The sequence below is a fragment of the Rhamphochromis longiceps genome, linkage group LG17 (assembly GCF_057381845.1).
Source record: "Rhamphochromis longiceps isolate RC_006_pf linkage group LG17, R_longiceps_female_GT1.1, whole genome shotgun sequence".
Lineage (NCBI taxonomy): Eukaryota > Metazoa > Chordata > Actinopteri > Cichliformes > Cichlidae > Rhamphochromis > Rhamphochromis longiceps.
Window position 1 is genome coordinate 7233476 of NC_140573.1, and position 20182 is coordinate 7253657.

Here is a 20182-nt window from a genome sequence, read left to right on the forward strand (position 1 = left end):
CTGTAGCGGCTGTGACCGCTGCCGATAAGGAAAGGCTGCTCTTCATAGAGGACTCAAGCTCGGGGAAACCTTTTCTGGTCGACTCTGGCTCCCAGAAGAGCCTCTGGAACTCTTGTGTCGTCTTTACAATGGTATATTATTTAATCTCAAAAAAAACAAAATTAAAAAAAATTGGAGATTTCCCGTATCACATAACATGTGCAGGTACACTGGTACAGCACATGTGAGCGAAATTCTTATGTGTGTGCAACAGAGGTGTGCAAAATACAATAACATAAGAACGAGCAAAATATACGAATGGGTAAATCTGAGAATTATAAGAATAAATATATGTAAAAATATAAGAGTGTATGTTAGGGCTGTTCGATATAACGATATATATCAAATGACGATATAAAAATGTCTATCGTTTCCTATTACGCTATCGTTTGTTTCATGATGTCGTAAAATAAACTGTTTACAGCAGTATTTTTCATCGTTTTGACGGTCACCTTAGTGGCTATATTAATTTCTTAAAGTTCTCTCTTTCTCTTATATTTAATATAACCACACTATGGGCGGGCAAGTGCCTGTTTTTACGTGTTTTCGTTAGCAACAATGACGGTAAAACCATCGCGTGGTTCCGCTGTACGCTTGTTTGTTTTCCACGTAAACCTTTCACAATAAAGCTCAAGATCCTGTTGAGACTTTTCAAAACAAACTGAATCACATGAGAGAGTATGCAGAGTTTACAGATGAGAAGCAAACAAAGAGCCGTCAGACTCAAACTATATGTATACACCTGCCCGCCTTCGTAAACAACTAAATGCTATGTTGCCCTATCATTTTTTGATTGGTCCACATGGTATATTTTTTCACCAATAGGAAAGGCTGGGGGAGTTGGGAGGGGGACTGAGTGCTTTCTAGTGTTTTTCCTTATAAAAACCGTTTCTTCCCGCAGTAAATATAAACAACGATAGTATTCAGGAAGAAAACCTGCATATATTATACTGAACATAAAGTTGTTTGCAAAACTTGTGCATAATTTTTACAAATGTACAACTTCTATTCGCATTTCAAGTTATGAAAACAATTCCTTAAACATGTTTGTGGCTTTTACAGTAAAAATGACAAGTATTTTCTACTCGGATTTTGAATTTTTTTTTGTCTGAATTTAGATCTATTGTGCAAATATAGTATAAATGAAAAATTAACTCAAATTTCAGATATTTGAGGTTGTGCCAAAAAAAAAAAAAAGAAGAAGATTTTTTTAAAGGTGAAATATAGAGGTAAAATCAAAAGTAGTCAAAAACGGCCAATTATACTCTGGACCCCAGAGGGTTACTAAATACATTTACATGTCTTGGTGACTGCAGCTGGAACCTTGGCAAAAAGTGTATGTGTGTGTGTGGAATGCTAGCTACCAGCATTCATAATATAATAGTTACAATAGCAACAGTAACCAGGGGGGTGGGGCTTAAATGACAGAACAAAGACAGGCTACCATGATGTCACATGCCAGGCCACCATGATGTCACATGCCAGGCCACCATGATGTCACATGCCAGGCCATAAAAATCTATAAATAGGGGTGCCTCGACACACAGTTGTAGAATTCCCTTGCAGGTGATTTTAATCTAGCGATTGAATTAGGTTGTCAGATAAAAGCGCTTATAACCTTCTCCCAAAGGAGAGTACTCTTCCTCCACCCAAACCTAAAATGTATATTTCTAAATACAGGGAAGCAATTGTATTAGAAAATAAATATAAAAATGAACACAGGACCATGGTGCCAAGAACAGTTAAGGCCCCATCTCATCGCGAAATGTGCCCACAGAGGCCAGAAGGCGAAAAACCTGAACACACATTCAGGAAAAAACCAGAACACACAGGCATGAAGAAAGTCATGGCTCAACCTGCTTGTGTGGATACACGCAAAGGGGACAAGCAGCTCCTTGAGAAATCTGGACTTGTCCCCCTTTATTTACAGAAAAACGATTACGGAATCGTTCCAGGCTACCTGCGTAGAAGAAAGGCAGAGAAAGAAAAGGCTAAGCAGGACAATGATGCCTGGTTAACAAAACAACAGGAAACAGTTAAACCACTGGCCGAACAGGAGAAACAAAACATTCTCCAGGGCCTAAAGAGGAGGTTTAATGAGCTAAACTTTGAATATCAATCCCTCCCTTTTACTATCTCCCCTTCACAGCACAAAAAATACAATTACAAAATGTTTCTCGAAGAGGCAATGAGTCAAGTTGAAAAAGACATTGCCCTTTTTGAGGAACATAAATACATTTACGTAGGCAGGGAAGATGCATCTGACGAACAACAGTTACAGCGGACTCCACTGCCACCCATTAGACCGAAAAACACAAAGTTGACACCCGCTCCTCAAGTCACACAACCAACGAAAAAGGAAACTTTCTCGACCGACAACCTACCACCTTTTCGTAGGATGTGTGTTCCACCTATATCCAGAAGTGGAAAGCAACCTATTCCCACCCAACTAGGTATAATTCCACGACCTAGTCCTGTCCCTCTGCCACCTATTTGTAAAAAAGCTGAATCTACACCCCGACCACCTGTAAGACCTCCAATGAAACGAGGTGTAACACCCATCCTTCCACCCATTTCCACCAAAAAGCTGTAGTGCTGTACCGTTAGAGTAGTTTTTTAACTACCTTACCCCCAACCGGTCTTGACAGAAGCCGCACCATCTGAGCCTGGTTCTGTCGAAGGTTTCTTCTTTTTAAGAAAAAGGAGTTTTTCCTTCCCACTGTCGCCCAGTGCTTGCTCAGATGGGATCATTTGATTGTTGGGGTTTTCTTAAACATAAATTGGCCTATTGAAAAAATGTAGTGTTTCTTACTACATTTTATTTTCAATAGACCAATTTATGTTCAAGGAAAAAAAAAATTACAGCAGAAAAGAAAGCATGGGAGACATCTGATGCATTTCATTGCTTTTTAAAAAATAATTTAGAATTAATCTGGAACAAATAAAAGAAAGTAAAACTAATCTTTTGTGGATTCTTTTCTTCAATAAGTAGTAGAATAGGCAGTTCTTTATACATAAAGCGTAGAGTTTTGTTAAAAAATAAAGTGGCACAGCGGCACTGTGGTAAAGGCCTGTGTTTTTACCATCAGCGTGACAGCACCGTGCCGCCTTTGCAGTTTTAAGGCCCAGGGAAACAAGCCTGCCAGCGCTCTGTAGCGGCTGTGACCGCTGCCGATAAGGAAAGGCTGCTCTTCATAGAGGACTCAAGCTCGGGGAAATGTTTTCTGGTCGACTCTGGCTCCCAGAAGAGCCTCTGGAACTCTTGTGTCGTCTTTACAATGGTATATTATTTAATCTCAAAAAAAATTAAAAAATTAAAAAAATTGGAGATTTCCCGTATCACATAACATGTGCAGGTACACTGGTACAGCACATGTGAGTGAATTTCTTATGTGTGTGCAACAGAGGTGTGCAAAATACAATAAACCCCAGAGGGTTACTAAATACATTTACATGTCTTGGTGACTGCAGCTGGAACCTTGGCAAAAAGTGTATGTGTGTGTGTGGAATGCTAGCTACCAGCATTCATAATATAATAGTTACAATAGCAACAGTAACCAGGGGGGTGGGGCTTAAATGACAGAACAAAGACAGGCTACCATGATGTCACATGCCAGGCCACCATGATGTCACATGCCAGGCCACCATGATGTCACATGCCAGGCCATAAAAATCTATAAATAGGGGTGCCTCGACACACAGTTGTAGAATTCCCTTGCAGGTGATTTTAAGCTAGCGATTGAATTGTGTTTTCAGATGAAAGCGCTTATAACCTTCTCCCAAAGTAGAGTACTCTTCCTCCACCCAAACCTAAAATGTATATTTCTAAATACAGGGAAGCAATTGTATTAGAAAATAAATATAAAAATGAACACAGGACCATGGTGCCAAGAACAGTTAAGGCCCCATCTCATCGCGAAATGTGCCCACAGAGGCCAGAAGGCGAAAAACCTGAACACACATTCAGGAAAAAACCAGAACACACAGGCATGAAGAAAGTCATGGCTCAACCTGCTTGTGTGGATACACGCAAAGGGGACAAGCAGCTCCTTGAGAAATCTGGACTTGTCCCCTTTTATTTACAGAAAAACGATTACGGAATCGTTCCAGGCTACCTGCGTAGAAGAAAGGCAGAGAAAGAAAAGGCTAAGCAGGACAATGATGCCTGGTTAACAAAACAACAGGAAACAGTTAAACCACTGCCCGAACAGGAGAAACAAAACATTCTCCAGGGCCTAAAGAGGAGGTTTAATGAGCTAAACTTTGAATATCAATCCCTCCCTTTTACTATCTCCCCTTCACAGCACAAAAAATACAATTACAAAATGTTTCTTGAAGAGGCAATGAGTCAAGTTGAAAAAGACATTGCCCTTTTTGAGGAACATAAATACATTTACGTAGGCAGGGAAGATGCATCTGACGAACAACAGTTACAGCGGACTCCACTGCCACCCATTAGACCGAAAAACACAAAGTTGACACCCGCTCCTCAAGTCACACAACCAACGAAAAAGGAAACTTTCTCGACCGACAACCTACCACCTTTTCGTAGGATGTGTGTTCCACCTATATCCAGAAGTGGAAAGCAACCTATTCCCACCCAATCAGTTATAATTCCACAACCTAGTCCTGTCCCTCTGCCACCTATTTGTAAAAAAGCTGAATCTACACCCCGACCACCTGTAAGACCTCCAATGAAACGAGGTGTAACACCCATCCTTCCACCCATTTCCACCAAAAAGCTGTAGTGCTGTACCGTTAGAGTAGTTTTTTAACTACCTAACCCCCAACCGGTCTTGACAGAAGCCGCACCATCTGAGCCTGGTTCTGTCGAAGGTTTCTTCTTTTTAAGACAAAGGAGTTTTTCCTTCCCACCGTCGCCCAGTGCTTGCTCAGATGGGATCATTTGATTGTTGGGGTTTTCTTAAACATAAATTGGCCTATTGAAAAAATGTAGTGTTTCTTACTACATTTTATTTTCAATAGACCAATTTATGTTCAAAAAAAAAATTACAGCAGAAAAGAAAGCATGGGAGACATCTGATGCATTTCATTGCTTTTTAAAAAATAATTTATAATTTATCTGGAACAAATAAAAGAAAGTAAAACTAATCTTTTGTGGATTCTTTTCTTCAATAAGTAGTAGAATAGGCAGTTCTTTATACATAAAGCGTAGAGTTTTGTTAAAAAATAAAGTGGCACAGCGGCACTGTGGTAAAGGCCTGTGTTTTTACCATCAGCGTGACAGCACCGTGCCGCCTTTGCAGTTTTAAGGCCCAGGGAAACAAGCCTGCCAGCGCTCTGTAGCGGCTGTGACCGCTGCCGATAAGGAAAGGCTGCTCTTCATAGAGGACTCAAGCTCGGGGAAACCTTTTCTGGTCGACTCTGGCTCCCAGAAGAGCCTCTGGAACTCTTGTGTCGTCTTTACAATGGTATATTATTTAATCTCAAAAAAAACAAAATTAAAAAAAATTGGAGATTTCCCGTATCACATAACATGTGCAGGTACACTGGTACAGCACATGTGAGCGAAATTCTTATGTGTGTGCAACAGAGGTGTGCAAAATACAATAACATAAGAACGAGCAAAATATACGAATGGGTAAATCTGAGAATTATAAGAATAAATATATGTAAAAATATAAGAGTGTATGTTAGGGCTGTTCGATATAACGATATATATCAAATGACGATATAAAAATGTCTATCGTTTCCTATTACGCTATCGTTTGTTTCATGATGTCGTAAAATAAACTGTTTACAGCAGTATTTTTCATCGTTTTGACGGTCACCTTAGTGGCTATATTAATTTCTTAAAGTTCTCTCTTTCTCTTATATTTAATATAACCACACTATGGGCGGGCAAGTGCCTGTTTTTACGTGTTTTCGTTAGCAACAATGACGGTAAAACCATCGCGTGGTTCCGCTGTACGCTTGTTTGTTTTCCACGTAAACCTTTCACAATAAAGCTCAAGATCCTGTTGAGACTTTTCAAAACAAACTGAATCACATGAGAGAGTATGCAGAGTTTACAGATGAGAAGCAAACAAAGAGCCGTCAGACTCAAACTATATGTATACACCTGCCCGCCTTCGTAAACAACTAAATGCTATGTTGCCCTATCATTTTTTGATTGGTCCACATGGTATATTTTTTCACCAATAGGAAAGGCTGGGGGAGTTGGGAGGGGGACTGAGTGCTTTCTAGTGTTTTTCCTTATAAAAACCGTTTCTTCCCGCAGTAAATATAAACAACGATAGTATTCAGGAAGAAAACCTGCATATATTATACTGAACATAAAGTTGTTTGCAAAACTTGTGCATAATTTTTACAAATGTACAACTTCTATTCGCATTTCAAGTTATGAAAACAATTCCTTAAACATGTTTGTGGCTTTTACAGTAAAAATGACAAGTATTTTCTACTCGGATTTTGAATTTTTTTTGTCTGAATTTAGATCTATTGTGCAAATATAGTATAAATGAAAAATTAACTCAAATTTCAGATATTTGAGGTTGTGCCAAAAAAAAAAAAAAAGAAGAAGATTTTTTTAAAGGTGAAATATAGAGGTAAAATCAAAAGTAGTCAAAAACGGCCAATTATACTCTGGACCCCAGAGGGTTACTAAATACATTTACATGTCTTGGTGACTGCAGCTGGAACCTTGGCAAAAAGTGTATGTGTGTGTGTGGAATGCTAGCTACCAGCATTCATAATATAATAGTTACAATAGCAACAGTAACCAGGGGGGTGGGGCTTAAATGACAGAACAAAGACAGGCTACCATGATGTCACATGCCAGGCCACCATGATGTCACATGCCAGGCCACCATGATGTCACATGCCAGGCCACCATGATGTCACATGCCAGGCCATAAAAATCTATAAATAGGGGTGCCTCGACACACAGTTGTAGAATTCCCTTGCAGGTGATTTTAAGCTAGCGATTGAATTGTGTTTTCAGATGAAAGCGCTTATAACCTTCTCCCAAAGTAGAGTACTCTTCCTCCACCCAAACCTAAAATGTATATTTCTAAATACAGGGAAGCAATTGTATTAGAAAATAAATATAAAAATGAACACAGGACCATGGTGCCAAGAACAGTTAAGGCCCCATCTCATCGCGAAATGTGCCCACAGAGGCCAGAAGGCGAAAAACCTGAACACACATTCAGGAAAAAACCAGAACACACAGGCATGAAGAAAGTCATGGCTCAACCTGCTTGTGTGGATACACGCAAAGGGGACAAGCAGCTCCTTGAGAAATCTGGACTTGTCCCCTTTTATTTACAGAAAAACGATTACGGAATCGTTCCAGGCTACCTGCGTAGAAGAAAGGCAGAGAAAGAAAAGGCTAAGCAGGACAATGATGCCTGGTTAACAAAACAACAGGAAACAGTTAAACCACTGCCCGAACAGGAGAAACAAAACATTCTCCAGGGCCTAAAGAGGAGGTTTAATGAGCTAAACTTTGAATATCAATCCCTCCCTTTTACTATCTCCCCTTCACAGCACAAAAAATACAATTACAAAATGTTTCTTGAAGAGGCAATGAGTCAAGTTGAAAAAGACATTGCCCTTTTTGAGGAACATAAATACATTTACGTAGGCAGGGAAGATGCATCTGACGAACAACAGTTACAGCGGACTCCACTGCCACCCATTAGACCGAAAAACACAAAGTTGACACCCGCTCCTCAAGTCACACAACCAACGAAAAAGGAAACTTTCTCGACCGACAACCTACCACCTTTTCGTAGGATGTGTGTTCCACCTATATCCAGAAGTGGAAAGCAACCTATTCCCACCCAATCAGTTATAATTCCACAACCTAGTCCTGTCCCTCTGCCACCTATTTGTAAAAAAGCTGAATCTACACCCCGACCACCTGTAAGACCTCCAATGAAACGAGGTGTAACACCCATCCTTCCACCCATTTCCACCAAAAAGCTGTAGTGCTGTACCGTTAGAGTAGTTTTTTAACTACCTAACCCCCAACCGGTCTTGACAGAAGCCGCACCATCTGAGCCTGGTTCTGTCGAAGGTTTCTTCTTTTTAAGACAAAGGAGTTTTTCCTTCCCACCGTCGCCCAGTGCTTGCTCAGATGGGATCATTTGATTGTTGGGGTTTTCTTAAACATAAATTGGCCTATTGAAAAAATGTAGTGTTTCTTACTACATTTTATTTTCAATAGACCAATTTATGTTCAAAAAAAAAATTACAGCAGAAAAGAAAGCATGGGAGACATCTGATGCATTTCATTGCTTTTTAAAAAATAATTTATAATTTATCTGGAACAAATAAAAGAAAGTAAAACTAATCTTTTGTGGATTCTTTTCTTCAATAAGTAGTAGAATAGGCAGTTCTTTATACATAAAGCGTAGAGTTTTGTTAAAAAATAAAGTGGCACAGCGGCACTGTGGTAAAGGCCTGTGTTTTTACCATCAGCGTGACAGCACCGTGCCGCCTTTGCAGTTTTAAGGCCCAGGGAAACAAGCCTGCCAGCGCTCTGTAGCGGCTGTGACCGCTGCCGATAAGGAAAGGCTGCTCTTCATAGAGGACTCAAGCTCGGGGAAACCTTTTCTGGTCGACTCTGGCTCCCAGAAGAGCCTCTGGAACTCTTGTGTCGTCTTTACAATGGTATATTATTTAATCTCAAAAAAAACAAAATTAAAAAAAATTGGAGATTTCCCGTATCACATAACATGTGCAGGTACACTGGTACAGCACATGTGAGCGAAATTCTTATGTGTGTGCAACAGAGGTGTGCAAAATACAATAACATAAGAACGAGCAAAATATACGAATGGGTAAATCTGAGAATTATAAGAATAAATATATGTAAAAATATAAGAGTGTATGTTAGGGCTGTTCGATATAACGATATATATCAAATGACGATATAAAAATGTCTATCGTTTCCTATTACGCTATCGTTTGTTTCATGATGTCGTAAAATAAACTGTTTACAGCAGTATTTTTCATCGTTTTGACGGTCACCTTAGTGGCTATATTAATTTCTTAAAGTTCTCTCTTTCTCTTATATTTAATATAACCACACTATGGGCGGGCAAGTGCCTGTTTTTACGTGTTTTCGTTAGCAACAATGACGGTAAAACCATCGCGTGGTTCCGCTGTACGCTTGTTTGTTTTCCACGTAAACCTTTCACAATAAAGCTCAAGATCCTGTTGAGACTTTTCAAAACAAACTGAATCACATGAGAGAGTATGCAGAGTTTACAGATGAGAAGCAAACAAAGAGCCGTCAGACTCAAACTATATGTATACACCTGCCCGCCTTCGTAAACAACTAAATGCTATGTTGCCCTATCATTTTTTGATTGGTCCACATGGTATATTTTTTCACCAATAGGAAAGGCTGGGGGAGTTGGGAGGGGGACTGAGTGCTTTCTAGTGTTTTTCCTTATAAAAACCGTTTCTTCCCGCAGTAAATATAAACAACGATAGTATTCAGGAAGAAAACCTGCATATATTATACTGAACATAAAGTTGTTTGCAAAACTTGTGCATAATTTTTACAAATGTACAACTTCTATTCGCATTTCAAGTTATGAAAACAATTCCTTAAACATGTTTGTGGCTTTTACAGTAAAAATGACAAGTATTTTCTACTCGGATTTTGAATTTTTTTTGTCTGAATTTAGATCTATTGTGCAAATATAGTATAAATGAAAAATTAACTCAAATTTCAGATATTTGAGGTTGTGCCAAAAAAAAAAAAAAAGAAGAAGATTTTTTTAAAGGTGAAATATAGAGGTAAAATCAAAAGTAGTCAAAAACGGCCAATTATACTCTGGACCCCAGAGGGTTACTAAATACATTTACATGTCTTGGTGACTGCAGCTGGAACCTTGGCAAAAAGTGTATGTGTGTGTGTGGAATGCTAGCTACCAGCATTCATAATATAATAGTTACAATAGCAACAGTAACCAGGGGGGTGGGGCTTAAATGACAGAACAAAGACAGGCTACCATGATGTCACATGCCAGGCCACCATGATGTCACATGCCAGGCCACCATGATGTCACATGCCAGGCCACCATGATGTCACATGCCAGGCCATAAAAATCTATAAATAGGGGTGCCTCGACACACAGTTGTAGAATTCCCTTGCAGGTGATTTTAAGCTAGCGATTGAATTGTGTTTTCAGATGAAAGCGCTTATAACCTTCTCCCAAAGTAGAGTACTCTTCCTCCACCCAAACCTAAAATGTATATTTCTAAATACAGGGAAGCAATTGTATTAGAAAATAAATATAAAAATGAACACAGGACCATGGTGCCAAGAACAGTTAAGGCCCCATCTCATCGCGAAATGTGCCCACAGAGGCCAGAAGGCGAAAAACCTGAACACACATTCAGGAAAAAACCAGAACACACAGGCATGAAGAAAGTCATGGCTCAACCTGCTTGTGTGGATACACGCAAAGGGGACAAGCAGCTCCTTGAGAAATCTGGACTTGTCCCCTTTTATTTACAGAAAAACGATTACGGAATCGTTCCAGGCTACCTGCGTAGAAGAAAGGCAGAGAAAGAAAAGGCTAAGCAGGACAATGATGCCTGGTTAACAAAACAACAGGAAACAGTTAAACCACTGGCCGAACAGGAGAAACAAAACATTCTCCAGGGCCTAAAGAGGAGGTTTAATGAGCTAAACTTTGAATATCAATCCCTCCCTTTTACTATCTCCCCTTCACAGCACAAAAAATACAATTACAAAATGTTTCTCGAAGAGGCAATGAGTCAAGTTGAAAAAGACATTGCCCTTTTTGAGGAACATAAATACATTTACGTAGGCAGGGAAGATGCATCTGACGAACAACAGTTACAGCGGACTCCACTGCCACCCATTAGACCGAAAAACACAAAGTTGACACCCGCTCCTCAAGTCACACAACCAACGAAAAAGGAAACTTTCTCGACCGACAACCTACCACCTTTTCGTAGGATGTGTGTTCCACCTATATCCAGAAGTGGAAAGCAACCTATTCCCACCCAACTAGGTATAATTCCACGACCTAGTCCTGTCCCTCTGCCACCTATTTGTAAAAAAGCTGAATCTACACCCCGACCACCTGTAAGACCTCCAATGAAACGAGGTGTAACACCCATCCTTCCACCCATTTCCACCAAAAAGCTGTAGTGCTGTACCGTTAGAGTAGTTTTTTAACTACCTTACCCCCAACCGGTCTTGACAGAAGCCGCACCATCTGAGCCTGGTTCTGTCGAAGGTTTCTTCTTTTTAAGAAAAAGGAGTTTTTCCTTCCCACCGTCGCCCAGTGCTTGCTCAGACGGGATCATTTGATTGTTGGGGTTTTCTTAAACATAAATTGGCCTATTGAAAAAATGTAGTGTTTCTTACTACATTTTATTTTCAATAGACCAATTTATGTTCAAGGAAAAAAAAAATTACAGCAGAAAAGAAAGCATGGGAGACATCTGATGCATTTCATTGCTTTTTAAAAAATAATTTAGAATTAATCTGGAACAAATAAAAGAAAGTAAAACTAATCTTTTGTGGATTCTTTTCTTCAATAAGTAGTAGAATAGGCAGTTCTTTATACATAAAGCGTAGAGTTTTGTTAAAAAATAAAGTGGCACAGCGGCACTGTGGTAAAGGCCTGTGTTTTTACCATCAGCGTGACAGCACCGTGCCGCCTTTGCAGTTTTAAGGCCCAGGGAAACAAGCCTGCCAGCGCTCTGTAGCGGCTGTGACCGCTGCCGATAAGGAAAGGCTGCTCTTCATAGAGGACTCAAGCTCGGGGAAACCTTTTCTGGTCGACTCTGGCTCCCAGAAGAGCCTCTGGAACTCTTGTGTCGTCTTTACAATGGTATATTATTTAATCTCAAAAAAAATTAAAAAATTAAAAAAATTGGAGATTTCCCGTATCACATAACATGTGCAGGTACACTGGTACAACACATGTGAGTGAATTTCTTATGTGTGTGCAACAGAGGTGTGCAAAATACAATAAACCCCAGAGGGTTACTAAATACATTTACATGTCTTGGTGACTGCAGCTGGAACCTTGGCAAAAAGTGTATGTGTGTGTGTGGAATGCTAGCTACCAGCATTCATAATATAATAGTTACAATAGCAACAGTAACCAGGGGGGTGGGGCTTAAATGACAGAACAAAGACAGGCTACCATGATGTCACATGCCAGGCCACCATGATGTCACATGCCAGGCCACCATGATGTCACATGCCAGGCCATAAAAATCTATAAATAGGGGTGCCTCGACACACAGTTGTAGAATTCCCTTGCAGGTGATTTTAAGCTAGCGATTGAATTGTGTTTTCAGATGAAAGCGCTTATAACCTTCTCCCAAAGTAGAGTACTCTTCCTCCACCCAAACCTAAAATGTATATTTCTAAATACAGGGAAGCAATTGTATTAGAAAATAAATATAAAAATGAACACAGGACCATGGTGCCAAGAACAGTTAAGGCCCCATCTCATCGCGAAATGTGCCCACAGAGGCCAGAAGGCGAAAAACCTGAACACACATTCAGGAAAAAACCAGAACACACAGGCATGAAGAAAGTCATGGCTCAACCTGCTTGTGTGGATACACGCAAAGGGGACAAGCAGCTCCTTGAGAAATCTGGACTTGTCCCCTTTTATTTACAGAAAAACGATTACGGAATCGTTCCAGGCTACCTGCGTAGAAGAAAGGCAGAGAAAGAAAAGGCTAAGCAGGACAATGATGCCTGGTTAACAAAACAACAGGAAACAGTTAAACCACTGCCCGAACAGGAGAAACAAAACATTCTCCAGGGCCTAAAGAGGAGGTTTAATGAGCTAAACTTTGAATATCAATCCCTCCCTTTTACTATCTCCCCTTCACAGCACAAAAAATACAATTACAAAATGTTTCTCGAAGAGGCAATGAGTCAAGTTGAAAAAGACATTGCCCTTTTTGAGGAACATAAATACATTTACGTAGGCAGGGAAGATGCATCTGACGAACAACAGTTACAGCGGACTCCACTGCCACCCATTAGACCGAAAAACACAAAGTTGACACCCGCTCCTCAAGTCACACAACCAACGAAAAAGGAAACTTTCTCGACCGACAACCTACCACCTTTTCGTAGGATGTGTGTTCCACCTATATCCAGAAGTGGAAAGCAACCTATTCCCACCCAATCAGTTATAATTCCACAACCTAGTCCTGTCCCTCTGCCACCTATTTGTAAAAAAGCTGAATCTACACCCCGACCACCTGTAAGACCTCCAATGAAACGAGGTGTAACACCCATCCTTCCACCCATTTCCACCAAAAAGCTGTAGTGCTGTACCGTTAGAGTAGTTTTTTAACTACCTAACCCCCAACCGGTCATGACAGAAGCCGCACCATCTGAGCCTGGTTCTGTCGAAGGTTTCTTCTTTTTAAGACAAAGGAGTTTTTCCTTCCCACCGTCGCCCAGTGCTTGCTCAGATGGGATCATTTGATTGTTGGGGTTTTCTTAAACATAAATTGGCCTATTGAAAAAATGTAGTGTTTCTTACTACATTTTATTTTCAATAGACCAATTTATGTTCAAAAAAAAAATTACAGCAGAAAAGAAAGCATGGGAGACATCTGATGCATTTCATTGCTTTTTAAAAAATAATTTATAATTTATCTGGAACAAATAAAAGAAAGTAAAACTAATCTTTTGTGGATTCTTTTCTTCAATAAGTAGTAGAATAGGCAGTTCTTTATACATAAAGCGTAGAGTTTTGTTAAAAAATAAAGTGGCACAGCGGCACTGTGGTAAAGGCCTGTGTTTTTACCATCAGCGTGACAGCACCGTGCCGCCTTTGCAGTTTTAAGGCCCAGGGAAACAAGCCTGCCAGCGCTCTGTAGCGGCTGTGACCGCTGCCGATAAGGAAAGGCTGCTCTTCATAGAGGACTCAAGCTCGGGGAAACCTTTTCTGGTCGACTCTGGCTCCCAGAAGAGCCTCTGGAACTCTTGTGTCGTCTTTACAATGGTATATTATTTAATCTCAAAAAAAACAAAATTAAAAAAAATTGGAGATTTCCCGTATCACATAACATGTGCAGGTACACTGGTACAGCACATGTGAGCGAAATTCTTATGTGTGTGCAACAGAGGTGTGCAAAATACAATAACATAAGAACGAGCAAAATATACGAATGGGTAAATCTGAGAATTATAAGAATAAATATATGTAAAAATATAAGAGTGTATGTTAGGGCTGTTCGATATAACGATATATATCAAATGACGATATAAAAATGTCTATCGTTTCCTATTACGCTATCGTTTGTTTCATGATGTCGTAAAATAAACTGTTTACAGCAGTATTTTTCATCGTTTTGACGGTCACCTTAGTGGCTATATTAATTTCTTAAAGTTCTCTCTTTCTCTTATATTTAATATAACCACACTATGGGCGGGCAAGTGCCTGTTTTTACGTGTTTTCGTTAGCAACAATGACGGTAAAACCATCGCGTGGTTCCGCTGTACGCTTGTTTGTTTTCCACGTAAACCTTTCACAATAAAGCTCAAGATCCTGTTGAGACTTTTCAAAACAAACTGAATCACATGAGAGAGTATGCAGAGTTTACAGATGAGAAGCAAACAAAGAGCCGTCAGACTCAAACTATATGTATACACCTGCCCGCCTTCGTAAACAACTAAATGCTATGTTGCCCTATCATTTTTTGATTGGTCCACATGGTATATTTTTTCACCAATAGGAAAGGCTGGGGGAGTTGGGAGGGGGACTGAGTGCTTTCTAGTGTTTTTCCTTATAAAAACCGTTTCTTCCCGCAGTAAATATAAACAACGATAGTATTCAGGAAGAAAACCTGCATATATTATACTGAACATAAAGTTGTTTGCAAAACTTGTGCATAATTTTTACAAATGTACAACTTCTATTCGCATTTCAAGTTATGAAAACAATTCCTTAAACATGTTTGTGGCTTTTACAGTAAAAATGACAAGTATTTTCTACTCGGATTTTGAATTTTTTTTGTCTGAATTTAGATCTATTGTGCAAATATAGTATAAATGAAAAATTAACTCAAATTTCAGATATTTGAGGTTGTGCCAAAAAAAAAAAAAAAGAAGAAGATTTTTTTAAAGGTGAAATATAGAGGTAAAATCAAAAGTAGTCAAAAACGGCCAATTATACTCTGGACCCCAGAGGGTTACTAAATACATTTACATGTCTTGGTGACTGCAGCTGGAACCTTGGCAAAAAGTGTATGTGTGTGTGTGGAATGCTAGCTACCAGCATTCATAATATAATAGTTACAATAGCAACAGTAACCAGGGGGGTGGGGCTTAAATGACAGAACAAAGACAGGCTACCATGATGTCACATGCCAGGCCACCATGATGTCACATGCCAGGCCACCATGATGTCACATGCCAGGCCACCATGATGTCACATGCCAGGCCATAAAAATCTATAAATAGGGGTGCCTCGACACACAGTTGTAGAATTCCCTTGCAGGTGATTTTAAGCTAGCGATTGAATTGTGTTTTCAGATGAAAGCGCTTATAACCTTCTCCCAAAGTAGAGTACTCTTCCTCCACCCAAACCTAAAATGTATATTTCTAAATACAGGGAAGCAATTGTATTAGAAAATAAATATAAAAATGAACACAGGACCATGGTGCCAAGAACAGTTAAGGCCCCATCTCATCGCGAAATGTGCCCACAGAGGCCAGAAGGCGAAAAACCTGAACACACATTCAGGAAAAAACCAGAACACACAGGCATGAAGAAAGTCATGGCTCAACCTGCTTGTGTGGATACACGCAAAGGGGACAAGCAGCTCCTTGAGAAATCTGGACTTGTCCCCTTTTATTTACAGAAAAACGATTACGGAATCGTTCCAGGCTACCTGCGTAGAAGAAAGGCAGAGAAAGAAAAGGCTAAGCAGGACAATGATGCCTGGTTAACAAAACAACAGGAAACAGTTAAACCACTGGCCGAACAGGAGAAACAAAACATTCTCCAGGGCCTAAAGAGGAGGTTTAATGAGCTAAACTTTGAATATCAATCCCTCCCTTTTACTATCTCCCCTTCACAGCACAAAAAATACAATTACAAAATGTTTCTCGAAGAGGCAATGAGTCAAGTTGAAAAAGACATTGCCCTTTTTGAGGAACATAAATACATTTACGTAGGCAGGGAAGATGCATCTGACGAACAACAGTTACAGCGGACTCCACTGCCACCCATTAGACCGAAAAACACAAAGTTGACACCCGCTCCTCAAGTCACACAACCAACGAAAAAGGAAACTTTCTCGACCGACAACCTACCACCTTTTCGTAGGATGTGTGTTCCACCTATATCCAGAAGTGGAAAGCAACCTATTCCCACCCAACTAGGTATAATTCCACGACCTAGTCCTGTCCCTCTGCCACCTATTTGTAAAAAAGCTGAATCTACACCCCGACCACCTGTAAGACCTCCAATGAAACGAGGTGTAACACCCATCCTTCCACCCATTTCCACCAAAAAGCTGTAGTGCTGTACCGTTAGAGTAGTTTTTTAACTACCTTACCCCCAACCGGTCTTGACAGAAGCCGCACCATCTGAGCCTGGTTCTGTCGAAGGTTTCTTCTTTTTAAGAAAAAGGAGTTTTTCCTTCCCACCGTCGCCCAGTGCTTGCTCAGACGGGATCATTTGATTGTTGGGGTTTTCTTAAACATAAATTGGCCTATTGAAAAAATGTAGTGTTTCTTACTACATTTTATTTTCAATAGACCAATTTATGTTCAAGGAAAAAAAAAATTACAGCAGAAAAGAAAGCATGGGAGACATCTGATGCATTTCATTGCTTTTTAAAAAATAATTTAGAATTAATCTGGAACAAATAAAAGAAAGTAAAACTAATCTTTTGTGGATTCTTTTCTTCAATAAGTAGTAGAATAGGCAGTTCTTTATACATAAAGCGTAGAGTTTTGTTAAAAAATAAAGTGGCACAGCGGCACTGTGGTAAAGGCCTGTGTTTTTACCATCAGCGTGACAGCACCGTGCCGCCTTTGCAGTTTTAAGGCCCAGGGAAACAAGCCTGCCAGCGCTCTGTAGCGGCTGTGACCGCTGCCGATAAGGAAAGGCTGCTCTTCATAGAGGACTCAAGCTCGGGGAAACGTTTTCTGGTCGACTCTGGCTCCCAGAAGAGCCTCTGGAACTCTTGTGTCGTCTTTACAATGGTATATTATTTAATCTCAAAAAAAATTAAAAAATTAAAAAAATTGGAGATTTCCCGTATCACATAACATGTGCAGGTACACTGGTACAACACATGTGAGTGAATTTCTTATGTGTGTGCAACAGAGGTGTGCAAAATACAATAAACCCCAGAGGGTTACTAAATACATTTACATGTCTTGGTGACTGCAGCTGGAACCTTGGCAAAAAGTGTATGTGTGTGTGTGGAATGCTAGCTACCAGCATTCATAATATAATAGTTACAATAGCAACAGTAACCAGGGGGGTGGGGCTTAAATGACAGAACAAAGACAGGCTACCATGATGTCACATGCCAGGCCACCATGATGTCACATGCCAGGCCACCATGATGTCACATGCCAGGCCATAAAAATCTATAAATAGGGGTGCCTCGACACACAGTTGTAGAATTCCCTTGCAGGTGATTTTAAGCTAGCGATTGAATTGTGTTTTCAGATGAAAGCGCTTATAACCTTCTCCCAAAGTAGAGTACTCTTCCTCCACCCAAACCTAAAATGTATATTTCTAAATACAGGGAAGCAATTGTATTAGAAAATAAATATAAAAATGAACACAGGACCATGGTGCCAAGAACAGTTAAGGCCCCATCTCATCGCGAAATGTGCCCACAGAGGCCAGAAGGCGAAAAACCTGAACACACATTCAGGAAAAAACCAGAACACACAGGCATGAAGAAAGTCATGGCTCAACCTGCTTGTGTGGATACACGCAAAGGGGACAAGCAGCTCCTTGAGAAATCTGGACTTGTCCCCTTTTATTTACAGAAAAACGATTACGGAATCGTTCCAGGCTACCTGCGTAGAAGAAAGGCAGAGAAAGAAAAGGCTAAGCAGGACAATGATGCCTGGTTAACAAAACAACAGGAAACAGTTAAACCACTGCCCGAACAGGAGAAACAAAACATTCTCCAGGGCCTAAAGAGGAGGTTTAATGAGCTAAACTTTGAATATCAATCCCTCCCTTTTACTATCTCCCCTTCACAGCACAAAAAATACAATTACAAAATGTTTCTCGAAGAGGCAATGAGTCAAGTTGAAAAAGACATTGCCCTTTTTGAGGAACATAAATACATTTACGTAGGCAGGGAAGATGCATCTGACGAACAACAGTTACAGCGGACTCCACTGCCACCCATTAGACCGAAAAACACAAAGTTGACACCCGCTCCTCAAGTCACACAACCAACGAAAAAGGAAACTTTCTCGACCGACAACCTACCACCTTTTCGTAGGATGTGTGTTCCACCTATATCCAGAAGTGGAAAGCAACCTATTCCCACCCAATCAGTTATAATTCCACAACCTAGTCCTGTCCCTCTGCCACCTATTTGTAAAAAAGCTGAATCTACACCCCGACCACCTGTAAGACCTCCAATGAAACGAGGTGTAACACCCATCCTTCCACCCATTTCCACCAAAAAGCTGTAGTGCTGTACCGTTAGAGTAGTTTTTTAACTACCTAACCCCCAACCGGTCATGACAGAAGCCGCACCATCTGAGCCTGGTTCTGTCGAAGGTTTCTTCTTTTTAAGACAAAGGAGTTTTTCCTTCCCACCGTCGCCCAGTGCTTGCTCAGATGGGATCATTTGATTGTTGGGGTTTTCTTAAACATAAATTGGCCTATTGAAAAAATGTAGTGTTTCTTACTACATTTTATTTTCAATAGACCAATTTATGTTCAAAAAAAAAATTACAGCAGAAAAGAAAGCATGGGAGACATCTGATGCATTTCATTGCTTTTTAAAAAATAATTTATAATTTATCTGGAACAAATAAAAGAAAGTAAAACTAATCTTTTGTGGATTCTTTTCTTCAATAAGTAGTAGAATAGGCAGTTCTTTATACATAAAGCGTAGAGTTTTGTTAAAAAATAAAGTGGCACAGCGGCACTGTGGTAAAGGCCTGTGTTTTTACCATCAGCGTGACAGCACCGTGCCGCCTTTGCAGTTTTAAGGCCCAGGGAAACAAGCCTGCCAGCGCTCTGTAGCGGCTGTGACCGCTGCCGATAAGGAAAGGCTGCTCTTCATAGAGGACTCAAGCTCGGGGAAACCTTTTCTGGTCGACTCTGGCTCCCAGAAGAGCCTCTGGAACTCTTGTGTCGTCTTTACAATGGTATATTATTTAATCTCAAAAAAAACAAAATTAAAAAAAATTGGAGATTTCCCGTATCACATAACATGTGCAGGTACACTGGTACAGCACATGTGAGCGAAATTCTTATGTGTGTGCAACAGAGGTGTGCAAAATACAATAACATAAGAACGAGCAAAATATACGAATGGGTAAATCTGAGAATTATAAGAATAAATATATGTAAAAATATAAGAGTGTATGTTAGGGCTGTTCGATATAACGATATATATCAAATGACGATATAAAAATGTCTATCGTTTCCTATTACGCTATCGTTTGTTTCATGATGTCGTAAAATAAACTGTTTACAGCAGTATTTTTCATCGTTTTGACGGTCACCTTAGTGGCTATATTAATTTCTTAAAGTTCTCTCTTTCTCTTATATTTAATATAACCACACTATGGGCGGGCAAGTGCCTGTTTTTACGTGTTTTCGTTAGCAACAATGACGGTAAAACCATCGCGTGGTTCCGCTGTACGCTTGTTTGTTTTCCACGTAAACCTTTCACAATAAAGCTCAAGATCCTGTTGAGACTTTTCAAAACAAACTGAATCACATGAGAGAGTATGCAGAGTTTACAGATGAGAAGCAAACAAAGAGCCGTCAGACTCAAACTATATGTATACACCTGCCCGCCTTCGTAAACAACTAAATGCTATGTTGCCCTATCATTTTTTGATTGGTCCACATGGTATATTTTTTCACCAATAGGAAAGGCTGGGGGAGTTGGGAGGGGGACTGAGTGCTTTCTAGTG

General features: G+C 40.0%; 4 protein-coding genes across 4 annotated transcripts; all 4 read left to right on the forward strand.

Annotated features, from left to right (window-relative positions):
* The first annotated feature begins 3854 nt into the window (after nucleotides 1-3854).
* On the forward strand, nucleotides 3855-4787 carry LOC146649216 (uncharacterized). The gene has a single exon (XM_085387484.1). It carries the CDS (start codon nucleotides 3855-3857, stop codon nucleotides 4785-4787), a length of 933 nt encoding a protein of 310 aa, XP_085243610.1.
* A 2275-nt stretch (nucleotides 4788-7062) lies between these two features.
* Nucleotides 7063-7995, forward strand: LOC146649217 (uncharacterized). Its single transcript, XM_085387483.1, has one exon. It carries the CDS (start codon nucleotides 7063-7065, stop codon nucleotides 7993-7995), a length of 933 nt encoding a protein of 310 aa, XP_085243609.1.
* A 4430-nt stretch (nucleotides 7996-12425) lies between these two features.
* On the forward strand, nucleotides 12426-13358 carry LOC146649218 (uncharacterized). The gene has a single exon (XM_085387482.1). It carries the CDS (start codon nucleotides 12426-12428, stop codon nucleotides 13356-13358), a length of 933 nt encoding a protein of 310 aa, XP_085243608.1.
* Nucleotides 13359-17788: 4430 nt separating this feature from the next.
* LOC146649219 (uncharacterized) lies at nucleotides 17789-18721 on the forward strand. The gene has a single exon (XM_085387481.1). It carries the CDS (start codon nucleotides 17789-17791, stop codon nucleotides 18719-18721), a length of 933 nt encoding a protein of 310 aa, XP_085243607.1.
* Nucleotides 18722-20182: the final 1461 nt, after the last annotated feature.

What these genes read in the sequence shown, in the direction of transcription:
- LOC146649217 (XM_085387483.1), top strand. Translation starts at nt 7,063, where the DNA reads ATGTATATTTCTAAATACAGGGAAGCAATTGTATTAGAAAATAAATAT.
- LOC146649218 (XM_085387482.1), top strand. Translation starts at nt 12,426, where the DNA reads ATGTATATTTCTAAATACAGGGAAGCAATTGTATTAGAAAATAAATAT.
- LOC146649219 (XM_085387481.1), top strand. Translation starts at nt 17,789, where the DNA reads ATGTATATTTCTAAATACAGGGAAGCAATTGTATTAGAAAATAAATAT.
- LOC146649216 (XM_085387484.1), top strand. Translation starts at nt 3,855, where the DNA reads ATGTATATTTCTAAATACAGGGAAGCAATTGTATTAGAAAATAAATAT.